The 26,825-nt window shown below is 39.5% G+C and overlaps 1 protein-coding gene across 2 annotated transcripts in view; it reads left to right on the top strand.

The window, feature by feature from the left end:
* PARVA (parvin alpha) overlaps positions 1 to 26,113 on the top strand; it is a 62,546-nt gene extending 36,433 nt beyond the window's left edge. For both annotated transcript variants that reach the window (XM_041485650.1, XM_041485658.1), the window contains exons 2-13: positions 2,267 to 2,356; positions 2,456 to 2,526; positions 3,142 to 3,244; positions 5,205 to 5,345; positions 7,278 to 7,393; positions 12,855 to 12,913; positions 13,729 to 13,748; positions 14,968 to 15,029; positions 15,702 to 15,770; positions 17,007 to 17,108; positions 17,887 to 17,959; positions 21,263 to 26,113. In XM_041485650.1, coding sequence (XP_041341584.1) covers positions 2,267 to 2,356; positions 2,456 to 2,526; positions 3,142 to 3,244; positions 5,205 to 5,345; positions 7,278 to 7,393; positions 12,855 to 12,913; positions 13,729 to 13,748; positions 14,968 to 15,029; positions 15,702 to 15,770; positions 17,007 to 17,108; positions 17,887 to 17,959; positions 21,263 to 21,339 — 983 coding nt within the window. In that variant the 3' untranslated portion in view covers positions 21,340 to 26,113. The remainder of the gene's footprint in view (positions 1 to 2,266; positions 2,357 to 2,455; positions 2,527 to 3,141; positions 3,245 to 5,204; positions 5,346 to 7,277; positions 7,394 to 12,854; positions 12,914 to 13,728; positions 13,749 to 14,967; positions 15,030 to 15,701; positions 15,771 to 17,006; positions 17,109 to 17,886; positions 17,960 to 21,262) is intronic.
* Positions 26,114 to 26,825: the final 712 nt, after the last annotated feature.

Raw genomic sequence — 26,825 nt, 5'->3', positions numbered from 1 at the left:
ATCCAGCCCTTTGGGACAGGAGAGCTCAGTGGAGGCAGTTGGCTTGAATAGATTTTATTTACTATGCTCCCCCTTGGGACTGATGTGAAAAAATCCCACATTTTCTGCCTAGGAAGCTTTGTGTGTAGTTCTCCATGAGCTAAACATTTCAGAGCAGAAAGACCTCCACAGGGAAGTTTTCACCCGCTGACATTTGCCCATAACCATTTTGAACCCCCCAAGAAAAAAAAAATCAAAGTGGTTAATGAAACCAAGAAACCAACAGTGATTTTCTCTAAGGAGTGCTAGCAGTTTCAACAATTGCCATTACTTAATGTGCAAGCAGTTCCCGAGATTGTACATGCTAGACCAGCTTCATCCTTGCTATAACTCCTCAGAACTCAGTGGAGTTACATGGAGGGATTAATTTGGTCCGTAGCTTTCAGCCATCAGTTTTAGAGAATATACAACAATCGAGGGAACTATTATTGTCAGCATCAGTTTATGACTCTTTAGAGCTGCTCAGTATTTGTCTGTTACAGATACATAAGCAGGGTGAGTGTATGGAGTGTATGAAGTTACGGGTTCACTGTTGAAGGTAGTGGATTTTTCAGAGTTATTTTTGTACCATTAAAAGTAATAAGCATTCTAGCAGCCATTATTGCTGTGACTCTTACATAGATGCTTGAATACAGCTACACAGATCCTTGAAGCATGCATAGAAACATTTCATCTGGCAGACCACAAAAAATATTTGTAGATTTCTAAGTCCTGTTATTGCACCAACTGACTGAGGATCGCAGTGTTCATGTGAATTTAGCTATACTTATTGCACCAACGAAGTAAAGCTAACTTATGAGGCAGCCATGAGGGCAGAGACAAAACAGATCTTTAGAGTAGTTCTCTGTTTTCTTAGAAACCAAATTGTCTCTGTGATTTTTAGAATAAACTGAGGAAAGCATCAGCTGGTAAATCTGAATTGTTGGATGGTGAATCATGCATCTGCACATAAGTCAGATATTTCAGTACATGTCAGAAGCTGTGGACGACTGCCTGAATCTTTAGGCCGTATGTAGGATTGTCGGATTAAGTTATTTAGGTTTAAACTCTGACGGAACAGATGAGCTCACAACCAGTTCTGTTAAAGGTGTGTGCACTGGAAGTTGAGTGGTCAAAGCAACATTGCTTCCTGGTCATGGATAAGACAGTGAGCCCCTTTCCTGGTTTGGTAAATCAGCTTTGCACTGACTTCTTGTTCACAAAGCAAGGTCCAAACTCGTGTGATCCCGCTCTGGTTCCCTCCCTGCTCAGTGCTGGGAGTCCTTGCACAGCACTGGATGGTGTGTTGGCCTGTTGGTATTTCTTGCCCTCTGTTAGGGAGGCATGTTTGGGCAGTGAAGGGGAGGTTTTGTCTTGCAACCTATTGACATCTGCGTCATCCAGAGGAACGAACAAAGTTGCTCTGGCCTGTACTGGTACAGAACAAGTGACAGGCTTCCCTTTACACCACTTCTCTGAATCTTTCTGGTCTTTTCTTCTCAAGAACATTGATTTTTGCAGAATCTGGGGACTGTGGCTGAGTAAGACCTTGTCCATATTTCCTGAGAACATCTGCAAACTGTGGGGTGTCGGATCAATTCCCCATTCCTATGCGAAGTTCTTTTTCAACCTCGACTCCCCACTAAGGGAACCCTTCTGAGGGTTCATCATCCTCCACTGTGTCTTGCTGCTGTGATTTCTGCTGAGGAAAGGCCAAGAACAGAGGCCAGAAGCATCCTGCAGCCTGCTCCAGCTGGGCAGTGGCAGACCCATCAGCATCCTGGACAGCAGAAAGAGCTGCAGCTGCACCTTCAGTCCAGAGCAGTTCCTCCGCCTGGTGACTCCTGGGTGGGTGCACAGCCACACCCGCTCTTCCCAAGGAGCTAATATCCATCTCCCTCGGCTGAAGTGATTCATTAGTGTTAAAATGTCAGGACCATTAACATGCAAGTGAGCCTTTTAAAAATTTGAGGACAATGGGCCATGTCCTGGAAAAGATTTGAGGTAATTGTGTTGGTTCCAGCACCATTATCCATGAAAAATGTATTCATACAAGTAAAGGTTTGTTGGCTGGGCCTCCCATTTTTGTTAGCTTTACTTTATTGCTGTAATTACGTGCAGTGGTTTATCTAATAGAGTCATGTTCTTATAAAGAAATTAAGACAATTAATGCTACTTTTAGTGAGAGTGAAATGGTAAGTAAAATTAAATTGAATTTTGACCAAGCTTTTCTTTTTTTATTTCCTAGTGTCTGAATTACAGGAAGAAGGAATAAATGCCATTAACTTACCTCTCAGTCCCATTCCATTCGAACTAGACCCCGAGGACACTTTGCTAGGTAATTCACAAAAATTTTACATCTCAACATGAAATCTTGATGTAAAATGAAGTGTTGTGCCTGGAAAAGTTTCTAATGTTTTTCTTTTAAACCTTCCAGAGGAAAATGAAGTCCGAACAATGGTGGATCCAAATTCAAGAAATGATCCAAAATTGCAAGAACTAATGAAGGTAATGAAAGCATGTAAACCCTGTCAGGAAAGTGGAACTATTTTTTAATGCCATCCCTGCCTCTTTCACTTGAACACTTGGAAGCTCTAGTTAGATATTAATTAGTTGGAACCACGTGGTGCGTACATCCCAGTGAAATGGGGAGGTCATTTGTGGCAGTATCTTTCTCTAGATGTGACACAGGGAGACTTAGAAACTTCTATTAAAATCCTGAGTCCAGACTCTCAGTCCCGTCCCACCCCCAATCGAAGATCACGCTGATCTTCCCTTGTCTTTGTGATTCTTGGAGTTAGAACTTTAGCAGGATGCTTCATTAAAATCAACTTCAGCACCTTTTTCTTCACAATAAGATGTTGAAATGCTACTGAAAGCAAGGGAAAGATTTCACTCCAGATAATACTGCATCAATTAGTGTTTATGTAGACCTTGTGGTGCTTTGGCACAGCCACCTCAGGTGAGTCCTTCCTGAGTCTTTCCTGTTTGCTCCTGAAGGTATGTCAGACTGTATTTTGAGCCACTGCAGCTTTGGTATTCTTTCTGCTAAGAAAAATGACATGTGGTTTAAATTGCAAATGAATAGTGTATAATACTGCCAAATTTGTGTTTCCCACATAGGTATTAATTGACTGGATTAATGATGTGTTGGTAGGAGAGAGGATTATTGTGAAAGACTTGGCTGAAGACCTGTATGATGGACAAGTGTTGCAGAAATTATTTGGTAAGAAAAAATACACGTGCACAGTGTTGAGGCACTTTGTCAAGAAGTGGATCTCTTGTTCCTGCCCAGGAGCCTTGGTATCATCTTACATTTATGCCACTAAGTGATACAAAAATAGCATTGTGTTATGAGACCCCTGAGCAACGGGCTGTATGCACAGCCCTCGTGGCTGCAGTGCAACGTGTGGTGCTCTGCAGCTGATGAGAACAGCACAAAGCCTACCTGGGGTGCTGCAGAGGGAGGACTCTTGTCTTGGCAACACTATTCACTCCAATTAAATTTATTACCTGCATATGGGCTGCACAAACTTCACCATGTTACAAGTGGAAAGTAAGTTTGAAGGCAAGGGCAGTCTCAGTACCATGGTGGATGTTTTTAATCTCTGCTCGTTCCATGCTATAGTTTCTTCATCGCGAGGTTCCTCTGGAAAGTTAGAATTTCTTTCTGGTTTGATGTCTGGCTTTTAACGTGACTGAGGTAATGGTGCCCAGTGGACTGCAATCTGAGCTTCAGCTGAGAAACAGATAGAGAAAAGAAACTGCTAATGCAGAGTTGGCACGTGCTTTTTACACTGTTGGCTTGAAAGCCGTTTTTGTAGTTATTACAGCTCATAAAGTCTCCAGTAAATTTCTTTCCAGTATCCTAAATGAATCTTGAAACATCGTGTGAGCACTTCTAATAGAGACTTCACAGACTATTCCCTTCTATGAATGGTTAAGCTGTTGAATATATTGTGATGGACTGGATATGTCCAGACTGAGCAATTGGATTGTCATGGGCAGACCTCCAGTGACTTCACCCAAAATTCAAAAAATGTGTATCAGGTGCAGCCTGACTCTAAATATGCATACACTGATCTAGCACTTACTGATTTCAGAGGAATCTTTTCCATTATTCTTAATTCCTTGTGGATCAGGTCTCTGCTTACTAAATCTTCAGTCTTGTGGTGAGACTATGCACAAACTGATTTCTGAGGAGGTGCAAGAAATCTATGGAGATAGCAGCTCTTAGGCAGGTTTGGGAGATAACAGTCTCTTAGGTAGGATTTGGAAATAGCAGTCTCTTAGGCAGGATTAAGGGTTAGCAGTCTCTTAGGCTGGTGGTTTAGGCTCACTCACTTTGGGAAGATACTCAGCTGGCTTTGATGGGAACAAGATCAGCTCTTACCAAATAAGATAAATCTTAACAAGACACTCTTTTGTAGAAGTAGATTGATAAGTGACCAAGCATTTTGTTTCTGGTGTTGTCAGCAGGGAGCTGCTGTATTTTCTCTGCTTACTCTTTAAGGGTAAACAATAAACCATATATGTATATACATAGCAACTGTACTAATTGTAACAAACCAATTCATTAAGTATTTTAAAATCTACTGCAAATTTTGAGTGCAGAAAATGGCTTGGTTTCATGGAGAGAAATTGCCTGAGGTTTTAGTTGTTTTCATGAAAACTTGTTTGCCTTTCTTTGATGCATCCTCTGCTCTGTGAATAGGGAATCACTTCAGTTTTATCACTACCAGGCTAAGTAAAATTTTTATCTCCTGTATCTGAGGTAGAAGCTGAGACTGATGAAATAAAGTTGGTGTCTGTTTCCTAGGTTTGATGGTCTGCTGTACAAGCCACTTGCAGGCAGAATAACCTTCAAAAAGAAGCAACAGAAGTAATGGGCCTCATCTCCAAGTCTGGTGCTCCCTAAAGGGAGTTGCAGCAAATGTTTGTTAGCCAGTGGTGTGGTGTGGAGCAATACTTGGCCTTCTCCTTGTCAGTGTGTAACTAAAGGCAAAATGTGAATTTATCTTTAGGAGCTCAGAAGTGTGGAGGGAAAGTGGCTCTGGAAAGAAACTTAGATACAAAATTAGGAAGTCTGGTGTCTTCTGAATGTAACTCTGGGTGTATGGAATGTCTTTGTGTTCTTCATGGAGCTGACAATTTTTTTTCCTCCATTCTTTCTTCTATCACTTCAGAGAAGCTTGAAAGTGAGAAGCTGAATGTTGCAGAAGTTACTCAGTCTGAAATTGCTCAGAAACAGAAGCTACAGACAGTGCTTGAAAAGATCAATGAAACCCTTAAACTCCCTCCAAGAAGCATTAAGTGGAATGTTGACTGTAAGTTTGGTGTTTGCTATACTGTTCTCATTTGTTGACAGCTGGGAGGTCGTAGGTGCCATCTGGGGTTCTGAAATATCCAGTGGTAAGGGAGGGCTGAAACCTGGGATTTATGGTAGGAACGGCTCTGAGAGGCACTTCCAGATGTGCCACTCTGTCCTTTTTACTGGTGCTCAGCCTTCAGTTTCAGTTAGGTGTCTTCTCAGAGTCTGTCCAAGTGTGGTGGCTTGGCTGGCTCATGCCAGCTTAAGTTTTGTATTGCTAAATGGGTTTGTTGAAACAGGCAAGAACCTGCAGAAATGCACTAGATGGACATAAGGACAGTTAGGTCCTAGAACTCTCTGTGAAATTTACAACATAGATATGAATAATATTTCTGATCATTTTGGGCAAAGTCTGAACCACTAGTTTTGGTTACAAAACTCTACAATCAAGACTAATTCTGCGCCCTTCCTGTTCTGTCATATTAAGAATGAACATAGCAGTATCTAATAGAAATGTCTTCAGTGGCCCAACACGAGACGCTTCAGTGGATATGTATTGCAGAAAGCAGGTTATCAGTTTTAGAAAATTAGGCCCCTTATTCTGTTTTAAGTTTGGTTTTCAGAATCATTTCATGCTGATGAATACCTTGACCAGTACATCACATTTTCCCTGTTTCCTGTACCTGTCTTGTGCTGAGCAGTGTTGTATCCTGTTCCATTCACAACAAATTAGTTAGAAGGAGAGAAATCTCTCAAGGGAGGAAGAGTGAACATTTGGCCATTTGACTTTCCCCTTTCTGTGGTATTGCTGAATGTTTTGTCCCCTTGTTTTTTCAACCTGCCCCGAGTTTTCTTTCCATTCTCTGTTATGCAGCTGGAGGTAGGGTGTTTGGAGTGGCCTGACAATTTAACTCCCACTTTTAATTCAATGTTTTACATGTGTTTTAGAGCTGGAGTAGAGATAGAGAGCAGCAGCTGTGTCCAGCTTAGCACACACTGGTGGTAGGCAGACAGACATCTTTGTAGTGTTCTGCTAAAGCACCTCATCCCTGACCACGGGCACTCCAGCAGCATTTGCCAGCAATGCCACATTTTGTATGAATGTGTATCTGCATGGCATAGCTGAGACTTGCACTGTAAGATTATGAAGAAGGGTATTGCAGTGAATCTGATCATGTTTCAGCAGTGCAGGAAGGTAGTACTTAATGATTAGTTCAAGTACAAAAAACCTAAGTGCACAGCAGTGTCAAAGATCTTTTAGGAATACTACTTTGGGGATGCAAAAACAAAATAGAAGAAGAAAGAGAATAATAAGGATTGGAAATTATCCACATGCATGGCAATGGTTTGATACTTGATCAAGGATTTCCTACAGTTTGGCTTTTGATGTCTTTTAAGTTGTGTTAGTGTTAACTACCCATATATGAAACCTGCTGCAAAAAAACTTCAATAACAGAACTAGAACAACTTCATGAGGAATGTTTGAGTCATTGAGTTTAATAAGTTATTGCTTAAGGCTTGTGCCAAAACAGGCTCATTTATCATCCTGCAGACATTGTGACACTTAAAAATGAATAAGTGCATGTTATGAGTACAAAAATATCTTTCTGATAGTCCATAAATCCTTATTGAAATAAAGGGAATAAGAGAGAGGCAAGGAGAATGCAGAGACAGCACTTAAACTGTTGTACATAAAATCTGGCTTTTGGATTAGTTTTAGATTTCCATCTCCATGAGCCTGTGGCACTCAGACGTTGCAAAGAGTAGTGCATTGGTGCTGACACATCTTGCAGGAGACCACTTACAGATGGGGTGCTTTAAAGGTGCCCCCTGGCTCCAGGTGGCAAGAGGAAAAGAGTCCCATAATCCCTACATCCTAAGCAGAAGTAAAAATCTGTGCCCTAGTTACTTTGCAGTTTGTAACTTGTGCTTTTAATGTCTATTTCAGCTGTTCATGCTAAAAGTCTCGTAGCGATACTTCACCTTCTGGTTGCATTGTCTCAGTATTTTCGAGCACCAATCCGACTCCCTGACCATGTGTCCATTCAGGTGGTTGTTGTGCAGGTAAGAGGGGCCTTAAACAGCTCTTGGTAGTGTTGGGAAGTTGACTGAGGGGTTTCTTGAGAAATGCATCTGGAGTTTCTGGCTGGGCAGGCACGCGCGTGTCTCTTTAGCTGACAAGGAGCACACGTGCATCTTCCCTGCTGTCCGTGCTTCCACCAGAAAAAGGCACCAGTGCTTTCCCAGACTGAGCTGTGGCTCACAATGTCTTACTGTGAAGTGGCCAGACTGTGACAGTAAAAATATATGAACTATTATTGTTGGAATGTGTTTATCACCCAGAACGATCGCTAGAATTATTATTTTCCCCATTTTTTGATGCTCTTCTCACTTGTGTAGAGATTCAAATTATTCTTGGCACTGAATGATGAATTGTCACTGTTTATTACATTCACATTTATGTTAGGTGACTAACTTCTTTTTCAGCTCTGTGCATGCTAATTTAGTCTGATTACAGTGTTGGTTTTCTCAAAAGCATGCAAAAAAATCCCCATCAACTAAATCTTTTGTCAGTCTCCTTATTAGAGCCTCGTCCATTCAAATTCATGTTTTTCTGTTCATCATTTTTTGTTCAGCTGAACTTGTGCTTTCTGTCTCTTATTTGTCCTCTTCCCATTTAATCTGCTTTTCTTTCTCTCAATTAACTTTGCCTTTATTTTTCACACTGCAACTGTCTTTATTTATGTCTTTTAACTGATGTTACCCTGAAGTAACTGGGTGAAAGAGCTATTGCTCAAGTTTTGTGTGACTGAAAATCTGCAAGGCAGATCTGAGAAAGTAAACATTCTCTCTTCTAGAATTCAAATAGGACAAGTTTTGTTACTTAGGGAGAAGTCTGAAGGAGAGTCTCTGGTAAATGTGTCACTCATGTCTGGTAGTGACTCGTTGACTCAGATTCTGCTTCATGGGTTTCTCTACAGATGATGAAGGAGAGTCTCTGGGAGTCTGCACTTACATGACTAAGGCTTCAAAGAAACATAGTTCCTTTGGCTTTTATAAATGTATTATTTATACTGGTTTATCTCAAAAGTTCCACCACAAGCAGCTTAAGAAATCTGGAGTACAGTGAGCAGGGCATCTTTATGATGAAAAACTAAATGAGAAAAATAACACAGTCCTTAAAGAAAGAACCAGAACCTCTGCTGTCACTCCATACCTCCAGACAAAATTCCAGTTGAAATCAGTGGGCATAATTGTCGTCTTGTTAAACAGGCTAATGTAGTTCAACAGCAAATCCACTGAAGTCAGTGCAGATAAACCAATTTAAAACAATAAGGAGTGGGAGAATCTGGCTCACTCGTAGTTGCACAGCTGCAGCTCAGGCGCCAGTGGTTTGCAGTGGAAGCAGTTGCACCAGAATAATATTCCAAGTAATGTTGAAGGAGATTTTGTCCTGCAGACCCTGACCTTGGTGAAGGCCAGTCAGTGGAAGTCCAGAGCTCTGCTGATTCCTGTTAACAGAGGGTGGGGGCCAGTATATTTTCTGTAATTGTAATTACTGTAATTGTTTGAGACATTTCTCATTTTTTATTTTATGGTGGGTGAGAGTTTTTTTGGGTTTTTTGTTTTGTTTTGTTTTTTTTTTTAATCTGTCTTTGATATTCTGTGGGACTGATTCTGTATCATGCATTGTGTACCCTTTGAACTCACAAAAGTTTTAATCAACCATCAGCAGATCATAATGCCTAATTTAGTGGTCAGACTTGCACACCTCATGTTCTAATCATTCTAAACACTTTCTTTACAGGATGCTTTGCATCCTGTAAAGAAAGATCAAGCCTAGGGAAGCTTAACAGACTATGCAGTCGTGGTTTTAAAATTCTGCTGTGCATGGTTTGATAAAGAGAACAGGAGAGACAGAAGTAGAAGAACAAAGTACTTTTATGAAGTCTTTTAAGAAAGACTCCCTTAATTCATTTCATGATTTTGTTAGGCATAGAAACACATAAAACGTGAGGGTTGTTGTGTTGGCTGAATGTAGTTTATTGAAATAGAAAAAAACATATTTGTGAAACAAAAAATGTGCTCATGTCCAACAGGTAATCAGCCTAGTTCTTATGAAAGCTTGTTTCCTTTGGCTCTTTTGTACAAAAGCTGTTAGCAATGAGAGTGATATGAAATCTGGGTTTAAGCTGATTTAGGAAAAAATGTGATAGTTGGACCTTTTGTAGCTACTCTATTATTTTCTTTTCCTGCCATAACAGTAGAATAAATAACTTTGAACAAAGCCCAGGCTTTGTTTGATCATATCTACTGAAATGACTGAGAGCTTTTTTGGAGAGCTGGGTCTTGTCATCATTTTGCCTCTTCTTAAAAATTATGTATTTCTACCATCCACGAATGGTTAGATGACAGATTGTTTGTGTCCAAGAGATGGAAATCAGAGAGTGTAAGAATGCACTGGCAGAGCAGCCAGAATGGCTTCAGCATGTTCTGGGACAGCAGTTCTGGGGTGCATAAACTCCTCTTAGGCAGAGCTAGGAAATTACTGAGATGAGATGAGTGTGTAAATCACAACCTTAATCAGAGATCATTGGTACCACTACCTGGGAAGGTCTGAAATGGTTTGGAGCAGCACTGCCTACAGGTTCCAATGAAATCTTCTCTGGACCTCTGACAAATGTGTTTGTTCTTTCAAGCTCCAGAATAATTCTGCATTTCACTTTGGTGGGGCAATTATAAAACATGGTCCTCCAGGTGGAATGAGTTGTAACAAGACATAGGCAAAAAGCTATCCAAATTATGGCAAGATTTTCAGACTGGGACTTTGGGGGGAAATTAAGTAGTTGGCCCTCAGTTACATAAAAATGCTGACACAAGAGGAGATAAGACGAGATCTTTTCTATTTCCAGATGTGCTACCCTAGTTTCAGATTTTTTTTTTCTTCTAGGGAGTTGCCAATTTTAAATGGCAAGTGATTAGGAATATCTTCAGGGCCTTCTGTGAAGTCTTTCAGCTGTGAGGGAAGAAAATGCCAAGCCTGTTCATTAAGGTCTTCTGTCATCACTGGAATGCATGTCCAGCTTTTATTTTTAATGGGGACTCTTAATTCATAGCTCTTTTCTCAGGGACTTTCAAATAGTCGATGTTGATTTTTATGGTTTGTTGTTTCAATTTTAGCCACTGTTGCCTTTAAGGAACATGCTGTGCAGTCTTTCAGTTCTCAGCAGCACCTCTCTGTGTTTTCAGGAGTGTTGTGTCATTCTCTATCTAGTATAAGACAAACCTCACAATAGGTGACATCAGTGTTAGGGTCAATTTTGAGTGAAGAGTTTTTAAAGAGCAAGAAGCCTTCAGAGAAGGTGCTTAGACCAATGTTTTAAGGTCCATTCCATTGGGAATTCACCAGTCTTTTTACAAATCAAAAGTATATGAAAGTCTGTCTTGACATGTGCTGGTCAAATAAGTGTCCAGGGGATGCACGTTGTAGTTGGGCAGTGTGGAAATCCCATCAGTGTTAGTGGTCAGGTGCCAGACACAAAACAAGGGCTTGAGATCATTTTGGTTTGGGATTTTTTTGTTTGTTTGTTTTTGTTATTGTCAACAACAAGATTCGGGTGCAGATTTTTAGATTTTAATATATTAGCTGCTGTTTATAAAAAAAAAGGAAATATTTTTAACATCAGTGCTGGAGTATATTTCAGGCAGTTTTTATGTGCTTGCAGAGAGAAGGTGTAGAGCATTAGAAACCTTTTTCTGTGCCCATATTCCCAGTGTGATCACTGAAAAATACAGATGGCATTGCTGTGATGCTCAGCCCCTGTGGGAGGTGGGAGCAGCAGGGTTCTTGCTGCATAAGGCATCAATGCCACGTCAGAGTCATCATGAGAAGGAAATAAAGGTTTCCTTTCACCCTGCAGCAAAGGGAAAAATAAACAAAAATACCAAACGGAGTGGAATTCCAAGTTGTGCTAGCATGAACTAGATAGAACTTGGAGTTGCTTCAGTTAGGACTGGAGACAGCACTCACTGCTGTCTGCACAAGCTGCAAGTGGAGGTAGCCCTAAATTATGTCATTGTGCTGCAGACTTTGAAGGAGTGTGAGAGGCAATGCCTCTGCAGCTGGTCTGTGCCCCCTCTACCAAAATGGAGCACTCTGGCCTCCCCTCTGTCTTTTGAGTGCTCCAAGGTCCTCCCTGAATGCATTTTTCACCATGTGCAAGATATTTAGAAACTGGACTTTGAAAATATCACAGAAACCCCCTGAAACTGTCATCTCGCTGCAAGGACAGTTCACATTACTCCAAGTGCCAGTCTGGAGTGACCCACTTATTTGTTGCAGAAATAAATATATTTCTTTATATTTTTTAGAAATACAGTGTAGAAGGAAAAAATATATCAAGAAATGTATTTTAGTAATGCAGTGTGGAAGGAACAGACAAGCCTGGCTCAGTCCTCAGCCCATCACACACTGAGGACTGCTTCAGGTAGGGATGTGCTGTCTTCTCCAAGGAAGGGAAAAGCAGCAGCCCCGATTCAGATGCCATGAAGGACTTTTCTAAAAGGTTATTCTCCTTTTCTCTTTTCCACATAGAAGATGAGTCTAGGACCAGCATAAATCTATTTTTCTCATTTCCTTGTTTGACAGGGAGTGAAGAATTATGAGTAATTGCCTGATGTCTAGACTTGAAATGCCGTTGTCAGCATTTGCCTGGCTTTTCCCTGTGTACTGCAAATTTTTGGTAATACCAGCAAACAGGATTGACAGAGAGAGCACAAAGAGAGGCAAAACATATGTGTGGTATTTACACCAGCCCCAGATGAGTGTGATCAGCAAACTGAAACAATGTCAAAGTCTTCAAGTGCTGCATTTTGCAGCTGACTCAAACAGCAGTGATTGGAGTTGGCTTCTGCCACGTTGGGCACAGCCTCTGGACAAAGCCACGAAGGGCTTCTGCCATCTGACAGACATCAGAGTCACCGCTGGACCAATATGGGAGTATGAATGGAAGCTCCATTTTGGTTTCTGTCAGAAGCCAATAGAGCTCTTTGTCTGCACAGAAAGGAAATACTGAGAAGAAAAAAAAAAAAAAAGAATAAATAGCCTGGGAGCAAGATTTTTGCAAAAGAGAAGCATGGGCACCATCTGCCAAGCTGTTCATTGAAATACAGGGCTTAATTCAGCTCACCTAGACCTATATCTCCACTAAAATACTTACATATGTGTTTGGGTGTTTCAAATGTCTCGCTGAATTGGGACCTTTAAAAGAAAAGTGAATTAAGAACAATGGAGAAAGGAAAATAAATACTTCCTTCTACAGGTGGAGTTTCAGGTTTCTTGCTAATGTATAAAAGAGTTCTCTGAAATATTTGCAAGGTAAAATAATATATTACTGAAAATTGGTGTAAGAGAAGTCTTATTTTGCAGGTTTCTTATCTAGTTATGTTTGTGGATCACAAATTTTTACTGTACCCTAAGCATTGAACTTTAGTGAGAAAAATGTCGTTTTTTTCCTTTTTCCAGAAACGAGAAGGAATCCTCCAGTCTCGACAAATCCAAGAGGAAATAACTGGTAACACTGAGTATGTCAACACCCCATTTGCCAGCAGTTCAGTAATTGAACACAGATGTGTCTCAGAAATTCAAACATTTGCTGATATTTAGCTTTCAGTATTGGGGTTCCAGGGAAGATGATGCATCAGCCAGTGACTGTATTTTCTCCTTTTCAAGAGCTACAAACAAGCATCTAAAAATACAAAAGGGGGAGGAAATAGAGAGGTGGGGAACTAAAAGCAGGACTTTAGGTGTGTAAAATGATGGCAGTAAGCCTTGTATGTGCCATCTCACTGAACATTTCATAACAGAAAAGCTATTCCAAACCAAAAGGGAACAGTAGTAGAATATCCAGGTTTCTAATTGAATGGAGAGAAGCTGCACTACTGACTTATTATTAATCTGCATGGATTTATGTGTGATAGTTAAATGAAAGATCAACTGGAGCAAAATCCTGCAGTCCTTGTTCGGGCTGGATTTCTATTGAGGTTGGTGTGGTAGACGCATCTTCAAAGCAGAGGGAAAAGTTTTCACAAAATCAACATGAAAAAGCCTTCTTTACTCAGGCAAGGTGTGCTGATTTGGTTCAAAGTAGGGAATATGAGATCTGGCCTCTTGTGAGACTTTGGTGGAGACAAGAGATATTATACTGATAGACTCCAGACTAACCCTGGACTAGCTTGGTGAAGTTATTCACAAAATTCTCCTAATTCTGTGGTTCTACTCCATTATTCACCAAGCTGAAGATCTGGCCATGTGTGCTGAGTTCTGTTGCAGCACAATATCTGCAGGTGAATTATATGTAACTGTTTTGTTCTTTTCCTTTTTTTTTTTTTTTCCACAGGGCATTATCAGGAAGACATGGTAAGTTCATTTAATTATTGTGTCTTTTCTTGAGGCAGCCAGAGGGTACATGAGTTCTGCAGTGGTCATTTTGATCAAGTGGCAAGAAAGGAATGGATTTCAAGTTGCCCTGCCAAATAGGCACCACAGGCTGTTGTGGCAGTTAACAAAAGGGGGAAAAAAGCCATTAAAATCACTCTGACCATCTTTAAAATACATTTAATTGCTTTTCAGCACCTGTTAATTTGCATATGCTTTGTGGTTTAACCTCCAGAACATTACTGCTGTGGTATTAATGGTCCTGAGTTTCCAGCATAATGTGAAATGGTGTCTTATCATGAACCAGCTGGTGAATGTTGATATTCTACATCCATTACCTACTTATACTTTAAAGATGTTGAGTCATTATTCAGCAGGCCTGCATGCCATGCAAGGTCCTGTGCTTCGTGTGTCTCACTGCCAGGATTGAGGCTGGCCAGTAGAAAACACTCCCCTGAGTCTGGCTTGGTGTAAAGTCTGCCTTCTACAAATGCCTTTGGGTCTACTCTAGCTTTTGGAGTTTTTCTTAAATTGAGGAATATGAATGTTTGTTGAGTCATTTGCTGTTATTCGGGTGGCTGTTGAAACACAAATCGCTCAGAAAAGGCTCTGGTGCCTTTGATATATTTTTCTGTTTTCTTCGGAAGGTGACTGCAGTAGCACTCTAGTCATGCTACCTTAGGTTGGCTGTCCTGCTGGTAGTGCCCTAAATTGCATCTGAGAATGGCCAAAAACATCTGTACAAAGGATTGTATTGCAGGTGTGTAATCATAAACCTGCTTGAGATGCTTAATAATGCAGTCAGTGGCCCTTGGGGGAATTCTTCCTCTGTAGATATAGTGACTAATGTAAAGTCGTGTTCTTCTGCAGAGAATGATTTGGTTACTTGGCTCTCTCTACCTGGCTGTTTAAGATCTCATGCATAAAGATGCTGTTCTTCACTCATTTTTGAGAAACAGGGTCTTTAGGTGATCCACATCCCACCTGAAGATGATGCTTTTTTGTGAACAATAGAGAATAAGTCAATAGCAGCTCGCAGCAAGAGAGAAGTATGCAAACTACTTGGTACTTGGAATACAGAGACTATATTGAACTGTTTTGCTGACTGTGTTGTCTCAAATGAATGTGTGTCTCAGGAAGTGTTTATTCTGCACTGGAACAACTGCTGCTCAGTATATTAATGGCCCTGAATGTTTTTCAGAAAGAGATGCATTCGACACTTTATTTGACCATGCCCCAGACAAGCTCAATGTAGTGAAAAAGGTTGGAAGGTTTTTTATTTTTGAAATACATAATGTGTTCATGTGCATGCTTGCGTGTATCAGATGTGGTGTGGATGTGGTGTGTGTGGATATAATGTATAACTGGCATGCTTTGCATACATTAAATACAATTAAGCTTTATGCTTAAATACACAAAGTCATGATTATAATGTTACTTTTTATTTAATGTTTAGCAGCACAAACTTAACTCTGGGACATGGAACAACATATAGTTTCAAAGTTTCCATCAGAAAAGTTCTCGCAAAGTGTGTGTTGAGTAGAACCCAACTGGTACATTGACTGTACTGATGCCAACGAGATATCCAGTTTACAGCTGCCAGAGGTCTGATCCTAGAGTATTTTGGCCGCTGTCAGATTTGGGTGGAGTCCAATTACCCACTTCTCCCTAGTCTGCTAAAAATTTAGGGGTTTTCTATGTTTTAACAGTGTATTTATATATATATATTTATCACATTAATTTTATTTCTGTTCTTCATTCTTGTAAAAAATAATTTAACAACAATTTTTAATGTCACTTTTCAATTTCAAAACTTGGAGATTGTGTTGCAGTCTCTTCACTCACGTAGATTCTCTTCTGAGTGGAGTTCATACTGCTGGTGTTGAAATGCTGCCCTGCTGAGTAGGCCTTCACTGCACTGTTTTCATATTTCAGACTCTCATCACCTTTGTGAACAAGCATCTGAATAAATTGAATTTAGAGGTGACTGAACTGGACACACAGGTAGGATTTGATAGCCTTTCTTAAAGGGGAGGGATAATTGCACCATGTTATGCACTATGCCCTGAGCTTTATACAGAAATTTCACTGAATTATTATTGAATGAGCTCTGAGGTGTTATTTCATCAGGAAACCCTTCATTTCTAAATATTTACAAAGAAGACCCTCACCAATTAAGCATGTAAAACAGTTTTTTACTTCCGTTAGCATAAAAATTAATTACCAAATGGGTGCTGCCAAGCGCTGTAAAGAGGACCTGCTTGTTTTGGTCAGGAAGGAATTGTGTGCACTTGGTTTTCTCCAGTGCCAGGCTGAGCAGTTGTTTCCTGCCTACCTTTGCCCAAGCACGCAACCACATGGGATCACAATGCCTCTATTCAGGGGGAATTCAGGGATTCTCGAGAGCAAAGCTGCTCAAGTGTACAGGCAGCTGTACAGCTGGGCTGCAGGCTTGATTGCACCACAGAAATAACGTGCTGCATGCTCTTCTGTCTTGTTCTCAGCTGCTAAATTGGCTGAAAAGAAGCTAAAAGAAAAGCTTAATCCTGCTGTATTAATACCTCCCCATGTGAACAATTGCAGCAGTTATCATAAGAAAATTAGGGGGTCAGGCAGGAGGGATGGGATCTGCACTATCAAAAAACCCCAGGTGTCTTCAGGTCAGGCTTTATTTTATGTCTTGATTCATGTTATTAAGAATGTCTGCTTTATTTACACACCTACCAGCTGATAGAGATTTTTCAAAGGTAAAATTAAGATTTAGATGGAACTTTTGCTTAAAGGCTTTCAAAAGGGCGTTCCCTATTTCTGTTCATTGCACTGTTTACCTTGGGGGGAAGCATTCAAATGTACCTAGAAACTCCTTAAGCATTTATCTGAAACAGCATTCCCTGAAATGAGAGGTGGTATTTCCATCAGTTGAAAGAAAATCACCTGCCTCAGGAAGCTGATGGGTTGCTATAGACCTGATGCCACTGGGGTAGGAGTGAGAGACCTGTGACAAAACCACAGAAACATGGAATGGTTTGGGTTAGAGGGGACCTTAAAGATCATCCCGTTCCACCCCTCCTGCAGGGACACATCAGACCAGGTTGCTCAGAGCCCCATCCAGCCTTGGTCAATTCCAGAGGTGGGGCATCCACTTCCCTGGGCAATCCTGTTCCAGGACTCCATTGTTCAATAGGAAAAGCAGTGAGCTATTTTTCAGAAAATGTACTGAGAAACATTTTTTTTTCACAGTTTGCAGATGGTGTGTACTTAGTCCTGCTAATGGGTCTCCTGGAAGGCTATTTTGTTCCCCTGCACAGCTTTTTCTTGACTCCTGATAGTTTTGAGCAAAAGGTAACTAGATTTCATTTTTCTGTTAAAAACAAACATATAAATATGTCTAGTTGTAGAAGGATAACACAAACTTTTGTGCATAAGTTTGATGCTAATAGCTGAAATCAAGAAAGGACCATACTGCTAACCATATCCAAGTATTGTAAAAAATCAGTATTAATACTTAGCTGGAATAAACCAGAAAATTATATTAATGATGGGGTGGTTAGCAAGTATTAACAGATTTTGGCAGCCGTAGTGTGGTGCTGTCATTTTACAAGACCTACTGTTCATTAACATATATAGGATTACACACAGGCACTGATGATGGAATTGATTTTTTTTTGTGTCCAAAATCCAAGAATTTAACATTGGAAAGGTTTCATGGGTTTTGGAAGCATAAAGGCATATATGTACAATGTGTCGATTTAAGACCAACATTACATCAGTGTCTGCAGCTATCCAGGCAATTCATCTGTCTGTTCAAGACAAGAGCACTTCAGGGGCCATCATGTTCCAATTTCTGAACTTGTAGGAAGTGGGCTGTGCTTACTTGTAAGTAATTTTATTGAGGGTTGTATTAGTTCATGTTAACTTTCAATTACCTTTATTTTTCTGCAACCACCATCACCCAGAAACAGCAAAACAATGAATTGTCTGAATTCCAAAGACCAGATATAGAGAGCCCTGACTACTTTTTCCTTCTGAATATCTGGGTCTGCAACTTTAAATACATCTTGTCTTGACCATTTGCACTGTACAGAGTTCACAAGAGTGACTGCATTTGTTGTATTGCCAGGTTGTCAATGTGTCCTTTGCATTTGAGCTAATGCAGGATGGTGGATTGGAAAAACCAAAGCCAAGACCAGAAGGTACCTATTCTACCTTTTTTGTATCTCCTTAAAAATTTGTGTTGGCTCCAGATCTTACAAGGTTTCAGTGTGGCTAAATGAAGGTACAGTTAATCCAGCAGCAAAAGGCAAGGTACATTTTGTAGTGCTCAAGGAACTCTGTGTTTTAAATGCACTTTTTCAAAGGTTGCAGTGCTTTCTTTCTTCATTGGCCAAACATATGCAGTAATACTCCAATATTCCCTGAAAGAAGGAGAACACAGTTGTGATTGGTGTCACTGGCAGATTTCAATAGCTCCAATTGCTCCATTTTCCTCCATCTCACATTTTCACACTAAACCTTGAGTATTCCAGTAATTTATAAGATTTTCACAAATGAAGGAGATGTTGTGCAAGAAGAATTTCAAATGTTCCCATGAATGCCTTTGAATGCAGGACCTAATAATGCATATTTAAATTAGATATAGAGTTGGGGACAGACAGTAGAATGTGCTTCAGGGAGGGTAAAGGTTTTGCTGATGACTTTAGGAGCATTGGGATTCCACTCCTCTTTGTTCATACACATACAGTGTTTAAATCCAGCTTTTCAGGCTGGAGACAAAACCCTTTATTCACCAGGGTAATGGGTATTTCTTGTAGCTCCTCCTGTGAGGAGTTACTACTTCTTACCCTGCAGGAGCTGGGTGTGCAGCTTCTCCTCCCCTCTTCCCACCAGGAATGATATCTGGGTTCCTGCTGGCTACCTGCCACAACAATCAACCTAGCTGTGTCTTTTCAAGACCAATTTCAAGCTTACATTCTGTGGTGCTCACAGTCTTTTCCTGCCACAATATTGGATTGTCATTCCCTGAGGAGCTGACATAAGCTCACGTCAGGGTGTTGCTTCTAACAGTCAGAACTCTTGGGAGATTCAGGCACTCGTTGCTGAATCAGATTCTGCTCCATTCAGGGTTTTTTCCATCCCTTCCAACTTCCAGGTTATAACAGCCACAGAGACACACACACACACAAAATAATGTATCTCAGGATTGAGCCTGAGCATTAAATCTGGACCTACCTAACCTGGGTTTTTTACTTCTTTTGACTGCTTGAACTCTTATCCACAGTCATGCTTAACTGTACCACTGGTGTGTCACAAGCCTTTATGTCTGAAATAGTCAAAGTGAGAATGGGGAAACAGTGAAATGGAGGGATCCAAGTAAAACACAGAGTGTCTGTGATCCCTTACTCCCCATGGATGGTTTAAAATTCTTATGGCATTTAATTTTTCAGGTATTTATTGCTCTAGGGGACAGCTAATTTTTCCAGTATAAATCAAGCCATAAGGATATTTCAGCATATATAAGACATTTCTTGTGCAATTATTGAAATGCTTAATATGAAACTTCCTGCCCAAAGTGAATGGAAAAACACATCTGTTTTATGTGTTGTTACATTGGGCACAATGCCCATACTTAAAATTTCCAGTGAGCAAAAGAGTATTGAAAAGGATCTTAACCTAAATGTGTACACTAAATACTCTTTGAATTCCTGCACTGTTTCTTTGAGGTTCTTGAGGAAAAAATATGCTGAAAAGTGCTTTAGAATATGAAAAACATATTTGGTGGAAAAAAAAAGAATGCAGTTAAATAAATGAGTATGAAAACCAATGATTTTTATGGGGTCAACAGTTTATTTGGGTTATTTGCAATATAATTGAAAAGGTCTTAAAAAGCTTTCTGTGACCTTTTACTTTAAAAATGGCTGGAACATTAATTTGCTGAATCTATAACGAATTCGTTTGCAGTTCGAGCTTTTTCTGAACTCCTTGCAATGTGTACATCAAAGCCAAACTCAAGTTTCTCTTTTAGAAACTTGCAACCAGTAAAATGTTACATGTGTTGGTCAAACCCATGTAGCAATGGAAGTAACCCATCTTTCTCTAGGAGTGTGCTTCTTTTACTTTGAGCCTTTCTGTGGGATTTTATTGTGGTGGTGGTATTTTTTTTTTTGGTCATGTCTTTGCAAAGACCTAACAAAGTTACTTCTTTAATAATAGAAGTTCTGTATTTGGAAAAAAAGTAATTCTGCACCTTGCTGCTGGCCTGAAAGAGGAAACTTCTAATGTTGCATGCAAACAGTATTACATATTGCAGTGGGATGTTGTGGTGGCAATGCACCCTTCCTGCAGCTTTTGGCATTTCCTCTTCATTTTATACCAAGCATTTTTCATCAGATTTATAAAGAGCCACAAATCAATGCTGCCTCTGGTTATATGACCATGCACACACCCACAATAAAATCTAGCCTTGAGTGTTTCCACCCTTTGTCCATGGATGTAAATTCAATATCTTTAGTAGGATACCATGCATAGGTTTTATTGGATTAATTATTTAAATGTGACCCCTTCACAATCTGTGAGAAACTTTAATGTAGATTAATATAATGGCTAAACTCTGATGACTGGGCTTACTTGGAGGTTTTGGCCAATTCCAAGAACCACAGTTAGGAATTTGAGTTCCTATGCATTCAGCAGAAAGAGATAGGACAATTCTGATTCCACTCTGCTCCTTCTGAGGGCAGTTCTGAATCCCTGTTTGAGACTGACTAAAGCACTAGTGTAGACTGCTGCAGTAGTACTTGTCAGTTTGTTTTATAGATTTCTTGTGAAATAATATTGACTTTCTCAAGAACTGCTCTTTGAAACAGAAGGTATTCATTAGCTTTTTGTTTCATATAAATCCTTTACTTTAGATGTTGAGTTTCTGAGGACTGATTCAGCCATGAATGTCAGCTAACTCAAAGAATTTTCAGATGTTGGTTCAAGGAGCGCTTGTATACCTAGCTTCTTTAGATCCTCTGGAAAATTAAACTTGCCTCTAGCTATCTTGCTGAAATTAGGCCTAGTGAAGGTTGTTGCAGCCCAGAATGTGCCAAGTCCTACAATTCTTACATAAGAGAAAGGTTCCATTGGTTACTGCCTGATGCCTTCTTTTCAAAGTCATTTCTTTCCAGTCACAACTGTCTGAAGATGAAGTCATACAAGTATGTGTAGTCCTGGCCACACTTTGACTCAGGAGCATCTGAGCTTGGCTACATTTCATCAGCAGCAGCAATAGCTATTTATATGCCTAACTAGAAGTGGTTAAAACACCAAGTTTTGAGTTGCCAGTTTGAAAATTGTGTTTTACTGATATTTCTACTCTTTTTTTGCTATCCTTGTGATCTAATGTTCATGGTTATTAATGTGAGCAAGGGAAAGGAGTAGAGAATAGGCACTTTTCCTCTGGAAAACATTTGGAGCTAATGAAGTTACTAATTTGTCTTCCCTTGTCTTTTTTCTAGATATTGTAAATTGTGACTTGAAGTCCACGCTGAGAGTACTGTACAATCTGTTTTCCAAATACAGGAATGTGGAGTGAAGAATTGATTTGAGTCACAAAGGAGTGTTAACAAAGAAAACATCATACCTTGCATATCTTCCGTTTGTATTCCTCTGCATCTCTATCCTAAAAGGAACAAAACCATTTACCTGAAGAATTTTTGGTTATTAGTTGATTATTCTGGCACTGCTATTTTCACAGTAGATTTAAAACTAATGTAACTTATAAAGAAAAAGGGATTGGGGGAAGGTATCTGGGTATTTTCTGGGAGAATTCATGTATTGGTTGTCTTCACATTGTTTTTAATAGGTAAAGCAACAATGAAAAAAAAAGTAGTAAGTTTGATTCAAATCAGCCTTTGGGGCCAATCATAGGAATATTCTCTACTGAGTACTTAATTATTTTTTACATATAACTTTTTTAATCTGGGAAGGGGAAGAGTATTTTCTATCCATGATAAGACAGTTCCATTCTAATTGTGAGGAATGTGCATGGGGAGAAAGAGTTAAATACACTTGTTCACATGACAGCTAAGAAGAAGAAACAACCTGCTGAATATATAGTTCCAGTGCTATTATTAGGCTTTAATTTTTTGGGTACAAACTGAAGTGGCTACTCATTCCTTCAGACTTACAGTGATGTGATACTCTGCTTCAATATGTGCTATTGAGCATTCCACAGAACCACACTTTGCAGCTTGTCACTTGTTTTTGTTGAAGGAAGGGATCTTTTTTGCAAAGAACACTTTTCAGGAAGACACACCTGTATAATACATATTTTCTATAATATTTGTATTATTACTTCATTTTAGAAAGTAGAAGAATGGCTTGTTTTTATTTTGGCAGTTTAACCACAGGATTATCAGATTGCAAGTTTAGATTGATTGCTAAATAGAATTTAGAATTGTCCCTTTGGTTGATTTTGTGATGAATGTATGTTGCTGCATAATGTTCAACACAAAAAATTAAGATTCATTTTCTAGAAATGGTCAAAACTACTCCCATCTGCAAAGATTCCATTAGAGTGTAAAGTTCTTTGGTGATTTTACATGGCTACAAAGATTTTTTCTAAAATTTAATTTCCACCAATTGAGCTATTATCTGTTTGGTTTTAGCTTTAACAAGGACACAAAAGGGAAATGGGAGTTGATTCTTCCCTTAGACTGTACCAAGCACCAGTTATGCTTCCAGAGGAGGCGGGTGGACGCTGCCTGGATCACTTCTGAAACAAAGTGTTCCATTGCAACCACAAATTCTTGGGATCCTGGTTTACACAGTCGGGAAAAAAAATTCCTCAGGCTGAAATTCCTTGATAACTCTTCAGAAATCTTGGGAGTGCTTAGTGCAGGAAGGAGACTTGTTAACAGCCATCCAATTACAGCAGAGCTGGCTTAGGTCAAAGGAAAAGTGATCTGTCAGTGCTTGACTCGTCACCAGGAGAAAGGCAGAGCTGGCAAGGTCACTCAGAAACAGCTGGGTGTTACTCATGATGTAAAGCACTACATTTTTCCATTTTCCAGGGGTTTTTATTTTTCTTTTATGTAGAGCTTTCCAGTACAACATCAGCATAGAGGGAACTCCAGCAATTATTTTCTGTCTTTGCTAAATGCCAGCTGATGTTTAGTGATAAGGTGATACTGACTTCTGTTGGGGGGCTACAAAATTATTTTCCTGAGAAATAATATGAACTTTTCAAAGGGAAAGTCACTATTCAATTCAAAGGACAATACCTAGGTGTTTTCCATCTCAGAAATTATCTGATTGTAAGAAGCACTCTAAATATCTTTATTAAAATATTTTCTTACCTGTGTGTTTTTAATGGAGGTTGTGAAATTAGAGGTACAGAAAACAGCAGTTATTTCCCCTTTACAGGGAGAAATAGCTGGACATTTTGACCTCAATGAAAATGAACATTTTCATTATTGCTTTAGTATTTGAGAAGCTAAACAATAGGAATTAACCAAACTTTTTTTTGAGCAAACTGAGGCAGAACTTCTCATGTATATATCAGGAGCAATTTCAGCTTATTTTAATGTTTAACATGCAAGTTCTTCCTTTGCACACCTAGTAGTAATTGTAATAGCTAACTAAAAAACAAATGATGTTTTTTATGCAGACCATGCTCAGCAACACTTTTACTACATTTCAACAGTGATGAAAGATTTTGACAGCCTTTGTTTTCAGGAGTGCATTCTTTAAAGAATTTATATGGGTAAAGTGAACACTGAAGCAGTTTTCTTTGCCTGGGCTTGCAAATAAGTATTGCTTGTGCTATATTGGTATAACATTATTGGAGATTTATCTGTCAGGCTCCATTTCCATCCTTATAAAACATAAAACTGAGACAGAATTATTAAATCCTCATGCTGAAATGCAATTATGCAGAACCATAGAAGCATTTAAACAATATCCAACCTTTCCACAATTATCTATCCTATGGTAAGAATTTATGTAAATTAAAATCTGCTATATAAACAACAGTGTCCTATGTAAATATAGATCCATGTGATAGTTTTAACACTTACACACAAATAGTATATGCTGCCATGTAGGAGTGGGTCACTGCTTATATTTTTGACAGTGTAGATTTAAATAGCTATCAGATAAATACAAAATCTAATATAGAGATTATATCTAATATTTATTGCTTTGATTCAGAATATAAGAGAAATATAGAATACTACTGTAGACAGCTTGCTTTACAGCAGTTGGTGTAGGCCAGCCCTTTCCTCCAGGGAAGAGAAAAGTTATCTAGGCCAAATTCTGCCACACCTACGTTTCTTTTATTCTTGATACACAGCAGTGCCCCCTGACACACTGCTGAGAGCAGAACTCTCCCCACTCTTTATATAGAGATAGAAGTTGTTTAAATTTTAGCCAAACCCAGGTTTATTTATAATTACCTAAAATGATTAAATGGACCCAAATCGATTGATTTAGCTCACGTGAGACATGAGCAGCCACCTGGAGAGGCCAGTTCCTCTCCGGGTCCCAGAGGGAGCCTGCTGTCTCAGCACTTCGGATCCTAAAGCCGAGTAGGGAAAATCCAAGGCCCTGCCTGAGGATCTCGTGGTGGTTTTGGGATCTCACCCACCAGACCAATGTGCCTGTCTCTTGTGCTGTGGCACACAAAGGCCCACAGGCAGCTGAGCCCACCAAAAGTGGCCAATTCTTGGCCTGCCTTGAGTAGCAATCAAGCAGTGAACTTTGCTGCTGCTGGGGCATTGTGAGACCCCCAAAAGAACCATTTTCTGTGGGTTCTGATTCGTGTGCATCCAGCAATATGGTATCTAGGTTTCTTCTGTGGCTGGAGATGGGCATCTTTTCCCTCTTGATGGATCCTGGTGTGCTCTTTTAACCACACAGAACTTACTGTTTGGGTTTTTTTTTAAAGAGGAACTACAGGTTTTTCGTAGTGTGTCAATAAGGTGTTGTGAAAATAATTACCTAACATCCTAATACCTTGAGGTCAGCTCCTTTCAGATTTCTTTCTCAGCTGACTGGCTGTTATTTGTCATAAAGAACAAGTCCTATAAAAAGGAATCTTTGCATAATTTTACCCAAGACACACTCGTAAAGCCACGAATTGGATTGCTCTGTATTTCTGATGGAGTCCAGACAAACCAAGTTTCCTATTAAATTTGCTGAAAACTGCAGAATATGCAGTTCTTTACATTTCCTAGTCAGGAGTAGCTCCATGTTACAGAGGGTAGCAGCCCTTGCAGCTCCATGGCTCAGGAATTCAAGTGGACCAGCAGGAGCTGGATAAGGTCCTAATCTACTGCAGTGAGTTGTACAAGTGGCAGGAAATCACCAGAGCCTCTCTTGCAGAGCATTGCAGTGCTGGGGAATGGTTGCATTCAAGCAGACCATGATGATTGGGGTACTTGGTTGGCTTTTGTTCTTTTTTATTTTATTTGTGTTCTTTTGTACTTTTTATTCTGGAAGTATGGTTTTAAATTCATGTTTCAGATTATTTTAGCAGACACCTTACTGCAAGCCACAGTGTTGTAAAGCAGAATGGCTTTTAGAAGTTTATTTCATTAGATAAATATGTATGTGATATTTAATATACTAGATGCCAGCCTTAGGTCTAGTTTTTGTTATTCTTGTTTTCCTCTCAAAACAACCTTCATTAATGACCAAGCGTCCAAAGAGAAAACAGTGCCTTGAAGACCAATTACAAGATTTTTACACTGTTACCTGTAGTAGGCTTCTGTCATTTTATTGTAAGAATTAGTGTGGGCTTTCTCTTCACAGTCAAAGTACAATTACAGACTGAAGAAATCCTTTGTAAAAAGTTACAATTAGCTTGCCTGAAGGTATTTTATTTTGATTTGTCACATGAAAAATTGACATAGCACCACCAAAATTTTAAAATTAGGCATACCTCAGTATCCATGGATTTTTCCAAAGAGGTTTTGAGTCATTCAACATTTACAAGGGCTAATTTAATGTATTCTAAAAATATTTTGTCTGACATTGTTTCTGCAATAATGAGATTTTCTTTTCTGTCTAACAATTTAATACCATGCCTGCTGCAACAATAATAGAGTCATTGGAACATTTGGTCCTCAATTTCAGTATCAAATTAACTGAGAAAAAAGAATATTTTCAAAATTTGCTGAACATGTATCCAAAATTAATAATTATTAGTTAAAGTTAAGCTGCATTGCCTTCAACTGCAGAGTTAGTAGCTTTCACAGAATATATGTACTCTGTAAGTAAAAGACACACTCTTGCTGATTTTTTTTCTGTGCTTTTCCTGAAACCTTTTGTTATGATCCACAATAAAATCTGCACCTGAAAATCAACACTGCATGTTGTTGTTGGGTCGAAGGATGAGTTGTCTGACAAAAAATGAGGAGAGCTGTGTGTTTTGTGTTCTCGAAACTTCCAGACCTCTCCATGCACCCAGCCCTTTTCCAGTAACCCCTTTGTGGGTGTGCAAGGTGTTTATTATTATATTCTGTGGGGGCTGGTGACAGCTGAACGTGGGTTGGCAAAAGCAATCATGTAAACATATGTTTGAAATGATTAACAGCAGCAGGTCAGGAAAATGCTGTCTCTGACTCAAAGTAGCAAAGAACACCTTTACTTTTAACTTTGTGGTGCTGAGCACTTCGGTGGGGATATCCCAGCTGGATAAAATGCAATTCTCTGCAGAGCGATTTTGTTAATTTTGAATCTCACAAAATGTTAGCAAAACATTGAAATTATATTGTCTGTGTCAGAAAATAATTGCATTTAGGAAGATTTTGAGATCTATTTTTTTATAAACTTGTTTTTGTTGCGACCCTTTAATGCAGGAGCTTGGAACCAGTCCAAAATATAGGCATCTAAAGTGCTCCAGAACGACATTTATAGCCACTGAATTACTGGCTGGAGTCCAGAAGCAGGTGTTTGATCTTTAGGTCCGTTTGTAAAGCTGAAACCACCAAGCAGAGCTGCCTAATCAACAGGGAGCACTAAAGACAGGGTGAGTTTTAATGCCAGTCTTCAATCCTAGTCTGTTACTCAGGGCTG

This window comes from Pyrgilauda ruficollis, unplaced genomic scaffold (genome assembly GCF_017590135.1).
Source record: "Pyrgilauda ruficollis isolate IOZ18807 unplaced genomic scaffold, ASM1759013v1 scaffold119, whole genome shotgun sequence".
Lineage (NCBI taxonomy): Eukaryota > Metazoa > Chordata > Aves > Passeriformes > Passeridae > Pyrgilauda > Pyrgilauda ruficollis.
This window is presented reverse-complemented; position numbering and strand designations above follow the sequence as displayed.